Source organism: Amaranthus tricolor, chromosome 11 (assembly GCF_026212465.1).
Source record: "Amaranthus tricolor cultivar Red isolate AtriRed21 chromosome 11, ASM2621246v1, whole genome shotgun sequence".
NCBI lineage: Eukaryota > Viridiplantae > Streptophyta > Magnoliopsida > Caryophyllales > Amaranthaceae > Amaranthus > Amaranthus tricolor.
In genome coordinates, this window is record NC_080057.1 from 26,879,325 (window position 1) to 26,893,955 (window position 14,631).

General features: G+C 37.3%; 1 protein-coding gene across 1 annotated transcript in view; it reads left to right on the forward strand.

The window, feature by feature from the left end:
- The first annotated feature begins 4,195 nt into the window (after positions 1-4,195).
- Positions 4,196-14,631, forward strand: part of LOC130826725 (flavonoid 7-O-methyltransferase 1A-like) — a 31,259-nt gene continuing 20,823 nt past the window's right edge. Inside the window, exons 1-5 of the mRNA XM_057692288.1 lie at positions 4,196-4,471; positions 4,683-4,756; positions 4,811-5,060; positions 5,125-5,409; positions 5,716-5,832. Of these exons, the coding sequence (XP_057548271.1) occupies positions 4,196-4,471; positions 4,683-4,756; positions 4,811-5,060; positions 5,125-5,409; positions 5,716-5,832 (1,002 nt within the window). The remainder of the gene's footprint in view (positions 4,472-4,682; positions 4,757-4,810; positions 5,061-5,124; positions 5,410-5,715; positions 5,833-14,631) is intronic.

A 14,631-nucleotide genomic window follows, 5' to 3' on the forward strand; every position in this document is an offset into this window, starting at 1 on the left:
ATGGAACCATATCTTTTCCTTCCTACATTCCATGGCATTGAAATGTGCAATTGAGCGAGGCATCCCAAATGCCATTCAAAAGCATGGAAAGCCTATTACCATAAGTCAGTTAGCCAAATCTCTTTCTATACACCCACAAAAAGTTTCATCTTTACCTCGTTTAATGCACCTTCTTGTTCATGCTAACTTTTTTTCTATGAAGAAATTATTAAGTGGAGAAGAAACCTTTGATCTTACCATAAACTCTCAACTTTTACTTGAAGATCATCCACTAACCCTAGTTCCCTTTGCTCTAATGGCTCTTGATCCATATTTGGTGGAACCCACTTACCATTCTAGTTATTGGTTTCAAAATGAAGAAGAAACTCCTTTTCATATTGCTCACAATAACAAGCAATATGGTATTTTCCATGAAGGTATTGCAAGTTGCACCAAATATGGTGAGGGTTGATCTAAGCAACCGTTTAACACCTTCAATATTGATGTCAAGAACTCCCTTGACACACGAAGAACAAGCAAAACCTTCTGTTTTGTATGAAAACAGAAGGGTGACAAGAACATTCCCTTGGGATGGTTCTATGTCGTGGATGGAGACAATGAACCTTCACTCAGTCCCTGACCTCCTCCTCACACTCAAGTTAGGATTCACTCTCTTAACTCTCGTGGAATTGACTGAATCCTCTCTTTGCTTCACTCACAAAGACAACACTCAGGTTTGTAATCGCACACAATTACTTGAATGAAAATTCATTAATCAACAAAAACTGAGTATGATACAATGAGGTTGCTCCTTTTTATAGAGCTATAACGGCTATAATGGGGTGTCTAACAATCATAACTAACCCCGTGCCTTATTATTTAAACACGTGCAAAATAAGGAACTAAAACAGAAACATAAAATAGGCTAAGTATTCTGAAATCAGCCATTCTCAAATATCTGGCGAACACGCGACCTTGGAGCTGATTTTGTGGGCTCTGTGAGGACTCTCCGTGCTAACTCTGAGTCTTGGGTTCTTCTTTCTTGTCCAAAGATGCCATACTTTGAATTCCCACGCTCATACACACACCAGGTTAGACGTTCCAATGCTCGCAAGGTGGGCTGCCAGGCAGATCGATGTCTTTGTTGTTCTGTTGCTTGCTGATTTGGGAACAACCTTCTGTTCTGGTTATTGGCTATTGGGAGACTTCCCTTTGTTCCCCATTGGTCTTGCCATGCTTGCATGTAGATGTTCAATCCATCTTGAAGATGATCTTCCTTATTCTTCAAGCAAAAGTCAGCAAGTTCAGTGGACTCAATAAGTGTACTGAAACAATTATGCTCTACATGTTTGGACTTGTATTGTAGATTGTCCATAATTGTTGCATTCCCTCCTTCTTTAAGGAGAATTGTCCTCAATTCTGAATTGTCTTCATGCCTTCTCGAGTCATTAATATTGAAAGCCTTTGAGAGCTCATAGTGAATCAGGAGGTTTAGATGTATCCAAGCCAAAGTTCCTTCCTGCAGTTCCCTTTGCTTGATGTTCCCTTTTGCTTTGGTACTGCATTGTTCCCTTACTCTGTTGTAAGTCATGCTTACTACTCCCTGTTGTTGTAGGGTCCCTACAGCTTGTTGAACACCTGTATGGTACCTACAACCAAAAGGAATATCAATAATTGTGTCTTCCATGAAATAAAAACCACTCATTTCACAGCATGTAGATGAATCTTGTAAATGCAGTTCGTTTAATTCAACATCATCAATATGTATAGTTTTGATCAGCTCAGTGCCTAATGCTTCATCCCCTAATGATCTCAAGGTTTTAGATTGCTGTTGGACTTGGTTCTCACTAATCTCTTTAGTGAATAAATGCACAAATTTTATTCCTTTGTAACAGTCACTCTTGTTCAGCTTATAGTTTGTTTGCTTCTATTTTGTAGGAGCAACAATGGTTTTACATGGAGGTAGGGATATAAGATCTTTTAGTTTCCCTTCATGTTTGATGGTATAGATGTTGGTAAACCCATCATGTATGGAGTGTCTATCGTGCTGCCATGGTCTTCCCAACAGTATATGACATGCATTCATGTTCACGACATCACACAGCATCTCATCATTGTACGATCCTATTGAGAAGCTAACTAAACACTGCTTCCTTACAAAGCCCTCATCCTTGCTATCTAACCATCGCAGTTTGTATGGGTTCGGGTGACTACTAGTGTTCATGTTCAGGTCCTGTACTAACTGATGACTCACACAGTTGGTCTCGCTTCCCCCATCAATTATAAGGTCGCACACTCTATCCTTCACCCTACACTTGGTCTGAAACACGCTCTCTCTTTGGTCAGTGTGCTTTCCCTTTGGTGTGGCATGGAAATTTCTTTTTACAAGCAAGTGGTAGCTTCCTTCCTCAGGGTAAACCAACTCTCTGTTCTCACCCTCTGACTCACTTCCCTCAGTGTCACTTGGTTCAGTTCTTTGCAAAGTACCCAGGCTGGTCAGTATGTGGGAGCCTTCGTGTTCATCTGTGGGTGTGGGTGGTAATATGACCTTCTCCTCCCCATCCTTGGCTACTAGCATAGCTCTATGTCCTCTCTCCCTACTGTGAATCTCAGTCCACTCAATGTTGGTGAAAGCTCGTGCATTAGGACATTCATTTCTATAGTGTCCATGGCTATGACACTTGAAACACATCACATCCTTCATAGGTACGTTGGTTTTGTCCTTGGTTCTGTTGGTTACTGCAGGCTGTGATATTCTACTATTTGTGCTGGTTCCTACTCCCACATTTGCTGTAATACCTACTGTGTTAGGCTTAGGGAAAGTAGATTCAAGGGGCTGTGCACAGGTGTTCCTTTTCTTGGAGTATTTTTCATAGGTGAGGGCACTATCACAAGCTGTGTCAAGGGTCAAATGCTGCATCACCTCAAGTTTTTCCCTCAAATCCTCCCTCAGGCCTCCTATGAACTTACCTATTTTCATCTCCTCTAGTTCATTAACATCACAAAGGATAGACAACCTTTCCTACTCTTGAATGTAATGAGCTACTGTTTTATTTCCTTGCCTCAGAGTACTCCATTGCACAAACAGATGCTGCCTATACGAGGAGGGTACATACTTCTTCCGGAGGTGTTTCTTCAACTTAGCCCATGTGTTTATCCTCTCCCCGTTCTCCCTCCTTCTTTGCTTCTGAATTCCCTCGAGCCATATGGCAGCTAGCTTTGTTAATTTGATTTTGGCTAACTTGTACTGCTGTTCCTCAGAGGTTTCTTTGAATTCAAAGTATCTCTCCAATCCAGCTTCCCATTCCAAGTAATCTTCAGGGTTGTGTGTTGTTCCCCCAAAATCAGAAACATCTAATCTAAGGGTTTTATCCTCTGTGGTTCTTTCGTGGTTGTTCATGGGTATTCCCCTCTCTTGTTGGTTTATCTGCATTCTATTCACTGTCTGTGCGAGTTGTTGGATGGCAAGAGCCATCTCAGCAAAACTCTCATCAGTATTCATGATGTTTTTGTTATCACAACGCAAGAAATTCTCAAGCAACAAGATTTCAGAAACAAAAATGAAAACACAAATGCAAAACCCTAATTTTCCAGAAAAAATTTCGCAAATCAGATTGTTATGATCATTTTTGAAAGAAAAAACGTAATACTCAATGATTCACCACAATTCTTATTCAATTTCAATCAGATATCACATCCATAACAATAAAAAAAAATCAAATTCAGGAATCAAAAATCGCATGTACCAATTTTCTCAGCGAAGACTATTGTTCGAACATTTAAAATGCAATTGTCATCAAATTTCAATGAGTATGCATTCGGGACATTCAAGAATAGAATTCAAATGATTTAGTCGACAAAATTTGATATGTATAATGACTCAAAAACAAATTTTCAGAAATCAAATGGATGCACATTCAATCATGCGATAATCAGATTTTCAGAAATTTGCTTTCCACAATCAAATTCATACAATGATAAGATATAAACCGTATTATTTAATCACAAATGAGTAATTAACAAAGAAAGATCGAATTAAAAGTATAAGATGGAATTCGTACCTGTATTCGTGAAAATTGAAAAAAAATGGCATAATACCTGATCCTTTTGTTTATCCTTACCAGGCTTGTATATGATCTTGCTTACCTGATTTCCCTTGTTCCTTTTGATCGTGTCCCTCCTCGAAATGCGGCTCTGATACCAATTTGCACCAAATATGGTGAGGGTTGATCCAAGAAACCGTTTAACACCTTCAAGATTGATGCCAAGAACTCCCTTGACACACGAAGAACAAGCAAAACCTTCTGTTTTGTATGAAAACAGAAGGGTGACAAGAACATTCCCTTGGGATGGTTCTATGTCGTGGATGGAGACAATGAACCTTCACTCAGTCCCTGGCCTCTTCCTCACACTCAAGTTAGGATTCACTCTCTTAACTCTCGTGGAATTGACTGAATCCTCTCTTTGCTTCACTCACAAAGACAACACTCAGGTTTGTAATCGCACACAATTACTTGAATGAAAATTCATTAATTAACAAAAACTGAGTATGATACAATGAGGTTGCTCCTTTTTATAGAGCTATAACGGCTATAATGGGGTGTCTAACAATCATAACTAACCTCGTGCCTTATTACTTAAACACGTGCAAAATAAGGAACTAAAACAGAAACATAAAATACTAGAACAGAAACATAAAATAGGCTAAGTATTCTGAAATCAGCCATTCTCAAATATCTGGCGAACACGCGACCTTAGAGCTGATCTTATGGGCTCTGTGAGGACTCTCCGTGCTAACTTTGAGTCTTGGCTTCTTATTTCTTGTCCAAAGATGCCATACTTTGAATTCCCACGCTCATACACACACCAGGTTAGACGTTCCAATGCTCGCAAGGTGGGCTGCCAGGCAGATCGATGTCTTTGCCGTTCTGTTGCTTGCTGATTTGGGAACATCATTCTGTTCTGGTTATTGGCTGTTGGGAGACTTCCTTTTGTTCCCCCTTGGTCTTGCCATGCTTGCATGTAGATGTTCAATCCATCTTGAAGATGATCTTCCTTATTCTTCAAGCAAAAGTCAGCAAGTTCAGTGGACTCAGTAAGTGTACTGAAACAATTATGCTCTACATGTTTGGACTTGTATTGTAGATTGTCCATAATTGTTGCACAAGTGATACTAAATTTATCTCGAGCTTGTTGGTGGCTAACCATGTGTTTAGGGGCTTGGTAGATAAGCTAGAATCTTTAGTTGATGTTGGTGGTGGCAATGGAACCATGGCTAAGGAACTTGCTAAAGGCTTTCCTAGGTTATCATATATAGTGCTTGATCTACCACATGTGGTTAAGGGGTTAAAAGAGTGCCAAAACAATGTTACATGCATAGGAGGTGATATGTTTGAGAATATTCCTTCTGCTCAAGCCGTTTTACTCAAGGTAAAAACATATACGTTCATTGAGTTATCAATAATTTGAACATTCTTTTTTATTGCAATTGATTTTTTTTATTTAGTAAAAATTAGCTTTTAATTTATGCTAACATATCTTGGGGCCATGAAGCCCTCAACTATCAATTTAAATTTTAAGTAAGTTGATTTCTTAATATGATATCAGAGCATGACAATTAATGAAAATGCAAATTATAATATTTACGATTTATTAACTTATAATTAAACTTTAATTTGTGAATGTTATGATAGTAAGAATTGGAATATTAAACTATATGTAAATATAATCTTGTAGTCAATATTGCATGATTGGAGCAATGAGAAATGCATTAAGATTCTCCAAAAGTGTAAAAAGGCAATTCCAAGCAAAGAAGAAGGATGGAAAGTCATTATTATTGATATGGTGGTGAAGGCCAACTGTTGTTAATGGTGACTCAAACTAGCAAGCACCATTAAAGAATATGAGTATGGGTCAAAGAGGAGGTCCGCGGGGCGCGGAGTGCGTTATGTCTCCATTTCCCGGCTCGCGTAGTTTACACGGCTCGCGTAGTTTTACACGGCTCGCGAAATGGAGGTTTCTTTTTATGGGAGGTGTCTTTTGGGACGGTTACTTTGTGTTTATTATGTAATAACTTCCTTTTATTGGGTATTTGATGCAATTATGGATAGCCCACAATCCAAGGCAAAGGAAGAAAAGCATAATTGTATCATTGCACTTGCTCAGCCTATTGAACCTATGGAACTTGCTGACATTTGTTTGGAGGATAAGAAAGGTCATCTTCAAAAAGAACTTCACATGGACAAGAAGACATGGCAAGACCAAGAAGGAACAAGAGGATGTCTCCCAACAACCATCAAACAGAACAGGAATAGAAGCCTGTTCCCAAGACAGCAAGCAGCAGAACAAGCAGGGCATCGAGCTGTCTGCCAGCCTACCTTGCGAGCCATGGAGAGCCTAGCCTGGTGCATGTATGGGCGTGGAAATTTCAAGGATAGCATCTTCATACATGAGACAAGATGTAACAGGCTCAAATTTCTTAATCTTAATCTTCTTCCGAAATTTCTTTTCGAATTCCTAATCCTTTGGTTATCTAATTCAAATCACCTTTAATTCCTAAACCTTATTCCGATTTTTGTAATTTCTTCCAAATATTAAACTTAAAAATATATTTATATTCTTAAATTTCTTTATAAGCACTAAAATATTATTTTATTATTTTATACTACAAAAAGTAAAATTTTAATATTATATTTACGGTTTTATTAAAACGTTACGTTTCAATTTCGTTTCCTTAAACTAACTTTACTACTTATCATTTTAACTTTAAAACTTTGATTTAATTATTTTATACCTAAAAATTAACTATATTTTTTTTTTAACTTTAAGTATAGTTTTAACTAAAATTTTCTAAGTAAACTTTCATATTTTCATAATCAAACCTTAATCATACTTTCCCATTAATCTAAAACAATTCACTAGCATAAACTAGAACAAAAATTTGACGAATCAAAATCCTTTCTACATCAATCCATAATGTTCATCACTTACACAAGCTATCACCATTTCCTTACACAAGTTAACCTTCTTCTACACTCCAAATTCTTACACATCCACTTACACACTCCAACTCTTACACATTCACTTACACACTCTAAATTACTTATACAAGTTAACCTTCTTTTTCATACAATCTTATGAACTAAAAAGTTGCCCAAAACCCATTATAAATACCCCTCCTTAGCCATGAGATCACTTACACCCCCATCATCAAATCTTTCTACCATTCTTTCTTATATCTTCACTTCATTAACATCTTACTAACTTTATACCCTTTTTATTTGTTGAAGAATCAAATGAAGATGGAGCTTGATCTTATCACTTCTTAAGCCGATAATCATCAACTTTTAAAAAGTCAAGTATTATCTTTTGGAGCTTGGATATCTTTTTCTTTTGGGTAATTGAAGATCTACTTCTTTGAAGCTTGGAACCTTGAAGACTTTCTTTTGGAACTTATTTCCTTAAGTTCTTATTTTTCTATTATTATTCTCTTACTTGATTTAGCACCACCTTCGGAGGAAAATGGTACACATTTTCTTAACTCTCTCATTATGTGATATTTATTTATGGTTACTCGATAATATAAAAGCATGATCAACATGATTTTATTTTAGTCATTTAAACTTTATATGGTAATATTAAAGTTATATCCAGCTTAGTGATATTTTCGTCAAAACAATAATACTTTTGGGACACTCAAAAAAAAAAAAAGTCATATATATGGAAATTTTTGATTAATATGATAATATAGATATATATGAATTTTACTAGTTAAATAAACTTATGTGTTTAAAATGATTTCATATCATCTTGGTGTTTTGATATTTTTTTGTTGGACTCAAGTAATTATAAAGAATTATTAATCGGTTTATCGGTAAAATAGTCAAACAAATTTGTTAAAATGCTTAGCATTGTTTTTCTTGAAAACTCATTTCATATAGATTTTGGACCCTTAATAATTTGTCGGATTATGTTATTTTTATAGTGATGATAGATCCGTTTTACTATTTTACTGGTTATTTGATAAAATATGTTATTAAGTACTTAGCAATATTACCCTTGACTGTTATGATTATTTATGACACAATAATGACTTAGTTTAGCCTCAGGAATCTTAGTATAGCTACGAAAATTTGTTATTTAATTAAATATTAATTTATTAGATACTAGTAATTTGTTTCTACTAAAAGGGTAGAATTGTCAAAAATTTGACTAGTGGAAGTTTGACTTATAAGAATGTAAACTATTTCGGTTTAGAGTCTTGTTTGATATTGCATGATATTGATTGTATGACTCTGATAGTAAGGTAACGTCGAACCATGGACCGGCATGTAAAATCCCGGCGTCCGTGTTAGCCGGCACGTAAAATGCGGTGTCAGACAGGGGGTCCAAGAAAAACCCATCCTGTGAAGTCTCGAGCATAACAGTATTGAGAGGAGTGACGACTCCCACCACAGTTAGGAATTAGGACTACGGTCCTCACCTAACCAGACCCTTACATATATCAGTTGTCATTATTGTTGTGATCTTGTGATGTGCTATGATGGTAAAGCTATGAGGCTTAATTGAACTTGATTAAATAAGCATTAAGGTTACCAAGTATTTAGTAGCAGTAATGAACTTCTGCAAGTATTGAGAATGTAACTTAATGGCTTAGTAAAGGTCAATAATGAGTAATAACCTTCTATATTGTGCTTGATGATTATTTTGTAAGCATGATTTAACTATCGCATCATAAGCTTATTGAGAAAATTGTACTCGGCTTTATCGCTGACCGATTTAATCGGCTGTCATCCGTATTATGGATGACAGTATTTTGCAGGAAAAAAAATTAGCTCAGGTTTCGATCCAGGCCGCAACTTTAATTATTCTATCGAGGACTTAGCTTCAATGATTTTACTTGATGACTATATTGTACTTATGTTTTTTTTATCGTATTTAAGTAAACCTTATTTTATATTTTCTCAGTTGTAAGATATATTTTTACTTATGTTTTGAACATTTTTTTTATTTCAAATGGTTTTTAGCAGTTCGGCGTTTTACACTTCCGCATTATTTATCTTAAGTATAATTATTAATGTTAATTATGTAACGAGAGTGCCGCTCCTGCTACACGTGGTATCAGAGCTAAAGTTACTCGAATCTTGGAATTTTAGTTCCATGTGACTCGATAGCTGACTAAAAAAAAAAAATTAAAAAAAAAATTAAAAAAAAAAGTGGAAAAAAAGAAAAGTATTTCAAATGATTTTCAAAACAAGTCTTCCTAAAAATTCTATTTGTTTTCTATGTGCTTATGTGACTATGTGTAAAATTACGTGCTAGATTAATTAAGTTAATGTGAAAGTTAGTCACATGTTTAAAAAAATATTTTAGGTAAGAAATGGCGTAACTTCATCTGATCACGAAGCTAGAGTTCGAGAGCTAGAAGCACAACTAGCTCGGATAGAAAGGACAAATGAGCGACTGATCACCCTCATGGAGAATCAGGCTCAAGAGGCCAATGACGACGGGAAATACTTTAAGAATATGGCATATCATCGTCCGCCGCAATACGACGGAGAAGCTGATCCGGTTCGCTTTGAGAATTGGCTCGCAGAGATGGAGAAACTTTTAGAGGTCATTAACTGTCCAGCGCACCTAAAAGTAAAGCTGGCTTCCTTCTACCTATCTGGTCCAGCAGAGTTATGGTGGCGTTCTGTCAAGGCCACTATGACTGATACCTTTTGGGATGATTTCCTTATAACTCTTCGTCAACAATTCTATCCGCCATCACTCCAACGGAAAAAGGAGAATGAGTTCTTACATCTTCGTCAGGGTCTTATGACCGTGATTGAGTACAGTTGTAAGTTCAATGAGCTATCTCGATTTGCTTCTAACATCGTAAGCAAAGAAAGTGTTCGTGCATCCCGCTTCTTTGAGGGTCTTAATCTTAAGATCCAAAAGGGGATCGGGAAGTATTCTGACTTCCGAGATCTCTACGACCGAGCGCTTGAGTATGAGAGGATCCTTGAAAAAGAGGACAACACCAACAAAAGAAAATTTAGTGGAGGCAACAACAACAGGAACAAGAAGCCGACCAATTGGGATCGCAAGCCGTTCCAACCAACCACTTCAACAAGAGTCACAGTTTGGAAGTGTCGCTTATGTGGTAAGGATCACCGAGGTCGTTCATGCACTGGGAAGATCATCTGCTTCAAATGCAAAAAGGAGGGTCATGTTTCCACTAACTGCCGAGAAGGGATCCAGTTGGGAGCTAGTAGTACTGGTAATTATGGAGCTCCTAGTTCTTCGGGAAATGTTCAGAGTATTGCAGCTAGGAGGACTGCCGGTTTGCACGCTATTAGCAACCATGTAGACAATCTTCATCAGGCGTTTGAGGGTAAGGTCATTTCTGGTCACTTTGTCGTAGGAGACTCTTTGGCTCATATTCTTTTTGATTCAGGAGCTGACCGATCTTTTATCTCTTCTTCTTTCCTTCATAAATCCTCTATCTCTCTTGAACCTCAAAAATTTAATCTCCAAATTCTATTACCTGACGGTTCACCATTCCTGTGTGACCGTATCTTTCCTAATTTCCCACTTAAGATTTCGGACAACCATCTACCTGCCGATTTAATAGTGTTTGAGTTGGGTACATATGATATTATTTTGGGGATGGACTGGTTGGGACGTCATCATGCGGAGATTTTGTGTAAAGAGAAGATCGTTCGGGTTAAGGCTCCAGGTGGAGAATGTTTGATTAGGAAGAATTCTGTGTTTCCCATTCAGACCATTTCTGCAGTTCAAGCCATTGAGATGATTAAACATGGAGATAAGGGATATTTGTGTTTTATTGCTAGTAGTGAGGAGAAAATCAAGTTAAGTCTTGAGGAAACCCCAATTGTTTGTGATTACCCTGATGTTTTCCCTGAGGATCTACCTGGTTTACCTCCAAGGAGAGAGGTTGACTTTCATATAGATCTAATTCCTGATGCTACCCCTATCTCTAGGACTCCGTACCGTTTTGCTCCAGCTGAGTTAGCCGAATTGAAAAAGCAATTAGATGAGTTATTGGAGAAAGGTTTTATCCGACCTAGTGTGTCACCCTGGGGAGCCCCTGTTCTGTTTGTGAAGAAGAAGGATGGAACGATGAGATTGTGTATTGATTATAGGGAGATTAATAAGATCACCATTAAGAATCGTTACCCTTTGCCCAGGATAGATGATTTGTTTGATCAGCTAAGAGGCGCTCAGGTGTTCTCGAAGATTGATTTAAGGTCTGGATATCATCAATTGAGGATAGCCAAGGAGGATGTTTCTAAAACAGCATTTCGGACCCGATATGGACATTATGAGTTTTTGGTGATGCCATTTGGGTTAACAAATGCACCTGCAGCTTTTATGGATTTGATGCAGAGGTATCTTCGTCCTTATTTGGATAAATTCGTGGTTGTTTTTATCGATGATATTTTGGTATATTCAAGGAGTAGGGAAGAACATGAAGAACACTTGAGAATGATTCTGGAGCTTTTGAGAAAGGAGAAATTGTATGGGAAGTTTAGTAAGTGTGAGTTTTGGCTTGAGGAAATTTCTTTTCTAGGTCATATGGTGTCTAAGGGTGGAATTTCTGTAGATCCTGAGAAGATTAAAGCAATAACGGACTGGCCGATTCCTAGAAATGTGACTGAAGTTCGGAGCTTTTTGGGATTAGCTGGGTACTATAGGAAATATGTTGAAAACTTTTCTAAGGTTGCTCGTCCCATGTTTAAGCTGTTGAAGAAAGGGATACGATTTCAGTGGAATGAGAGGCACACAATTGCTTTCGAGGAATTAAAGAAAAGACTTACTACTGCCCCTGTTTTAGCAATGCCTGATTGTAGCAAGCCATTCGAGGTCTATTGTGATGCTTCATTCGAAGGTTTAGGTTGTGTACTTATGCAAGAAGGAAAGGTCATAGCTTATGCATCGAGGCAGTTAAGGCCACATGAGGTGAATTACCCCGTGCATGACATTGAACTTGCTGCAGTGATCTTTGCTTTGAAGTTGTGGAGACATTATTTGTATGGGTTACCGTGTAAGATCTACACTGATCATCAAAATTTGAGGTATGTCTTCAACCAAAAAGAATTGAACATGCGCCAAAGGCGGTGGCTTGAGGTTATTAAGGATTATGATCTTGAAATTGTGTACCACCCTGGAAAAGCGAATAAGGTAGCTGATGCCTTAAGTAGGAGACCGAGAGTGTCTGTGAATGCCATTATGTCTGTACCATGGGAGTTGTATCGTGAGATGCAGAGTTTGAGATTAGAGATTTGTAGTCGACACGAGGTTGGTCAGTATTTGGGAGCAATGACTATACAACCCACTTTGTTTGATCGTATAATTGAGGCACAACTTGAGGATCCAGAGATTGTTGAGTTGATCCATAGAGTTGAGAAAAATGAGACTGATGCTTTTGAGTTAGGAGAAAGAGGAGAGTTGAGGATGAACGGTAGATTGTGTGTTCCAAATCAATTTGAGTTGAAGATTGAGATTTTGAAGGAAGGTCATCAAAGTTTATTTCATTTGCATCCAGGTCGAGATAAGATGATTGAGGAGATAAGAGAGATATTTTGGTGGAAAGGTCTAAGGAAAGATGTCTCTGATTTTGTGTCTAAGTGCCTAGTCTGCCAGAGGGTAAAGTTCGAGAGACAAAAGAGTTCAGGGTTGCTTCAACCGTTGCCTGTCCCAGATTGGAAGTGGGACTCGATTTCTATGGACTTTGTGGTAGGGCTGCCAAGGACCCAGCGAGGGAATGATGTTATTTGGGTCATTGTTGATAGATTGACCAAGGTCGCTAGATTTGTGCCAATGAAGAATACTTGGGGGGCTAAGCAATTAGCAGATGCCTATGTCCGAGAGATTGTCAGACTTCATGGTGTTCCGAGGACTATTGTTTCTGATAGGGATCCGAAGTTTTTATCGAGGTTTTGGGAAAAGTTGCAGGAAGCTTTTGGGAGTAAGTTGTGCTTGAGTACTGCTTTTCATCCTGCGACTGATGGTCAGACTGAGAGAACTATTCAGACTTTAGAGGATCTTTTGAGATGTTGTGTGTTGGACTTTGAGGGTTCTTGGGAAGATAAATTACCGATGGTGGAGTTCGCCTACAACAACAGTTTCCAATCTAGTATTAGGATGGCACCGTATGAAGCTCTTTATGGAAGGAAGTGTCGAGTACCTTTGTGTTGGGATTTGATGGATAGGACCATTCCCGAAGGTCCAGATGTGATTCAGGAATCCATTGATGCGTTGAAGATTGTTCAACAGAACATGAGAGCAGCACAGAGCCGACAAAAGAGTTATGCTGATAATCGTCGAAAGATGTTGCAATTTGAGGTTGGCGACAAGGTTTTCCTAAAGGTTTCACCTACAAGAGGTGTCCAGCGTTTTGGAGTTCGAGGAAAGTTGAGTCCAAAATTTATTGGACCTTTTGAGATCCTAAGGAGAGTCGGGGAAGTTTCTTATGAGTTGGCTTTACCTCCAAGTTTAGCAAAAGTTCATAATGTGTTCCATGTTTCACAGTTGAGGAAGTATGTTCATGATCCGTCTCATGTTCTAGCTCACGAGCCGCTTTTGATTGAAGAGTCTTTGGTGTATGAGGAACGACCAATCAGGATCTTAGATACCCAAGTAAAAGAGTTGAGAAATTCGAGGATTCCATTGGTCAAGGTTTTGTGGTCAAACCACGGGGTTGAAGAGGCGACTTGGGAAAAAGAAGTCGACATGAGAGAGCGTTATCCTAACCTTTTTGGTAAGTCCTAGTTTCGGGACGAAACTATCTAAAGGGGGAAAGAGTTGTAACAGGCTCAAATTTCTTAATCTTAATCTTCTTCCGAAATTTCTTTTCGAATTCCTAATCCTTTGGTTATCTAATTCAAATCACCTTTAATTCCTAAACCTTATTCCGATTTTTGTAATTTCTTCCAAATATTAAACTTAAAAATATATTTATATTCTTAAATTTCTTTATAAGCACTAAAATATTATTTTATTATTTTATACTACAAAAAGTAAAATTTTAATATTATATTTACGGTTTTATTAAAACGTTACGTTTCAATTTCGTTTCCTTAAACTAACTTTACTACTTATCATTTTAACTTTAAAACTTTGATTTAATTATTTTATACCTAAAAATTAACTATATTTTTTTTTTAACTTTAAGTATAGTTTTAACTAAAATTTTCTAAGTAAACTTTCATATTTTCATAATCAAACCTTAATCATACTTTCCCATTAATCTAAAACAATTCACTAGCATAAACTAGAACAAAAATTTGACGAATCAAAATCCTTTCTACATCAATCCATAATGTTCATCACTTACACAAGCTATCACCATTTCCTTACACAAGTTAACCTTCTTCTACACTCCAAATTCTTACACATCCACTTACACACTCCAACTCTTACACATTCACTTACACACTCTAAATTACTTATACAAGTTAACCTTCTTTTTCATACAATCTTATGAACTAAAAAGTTGCCCAAAACCCATTATAAATACCCCTCCTTAGCCATGAGATCACTTACACCCCCATCATCAAATCTTTCTACCATTCTTTCTTATATCTTCACTTCATTAACATCTTACTAACTTTATACCCTTTTTATTTGTTGAAGAATCAAATG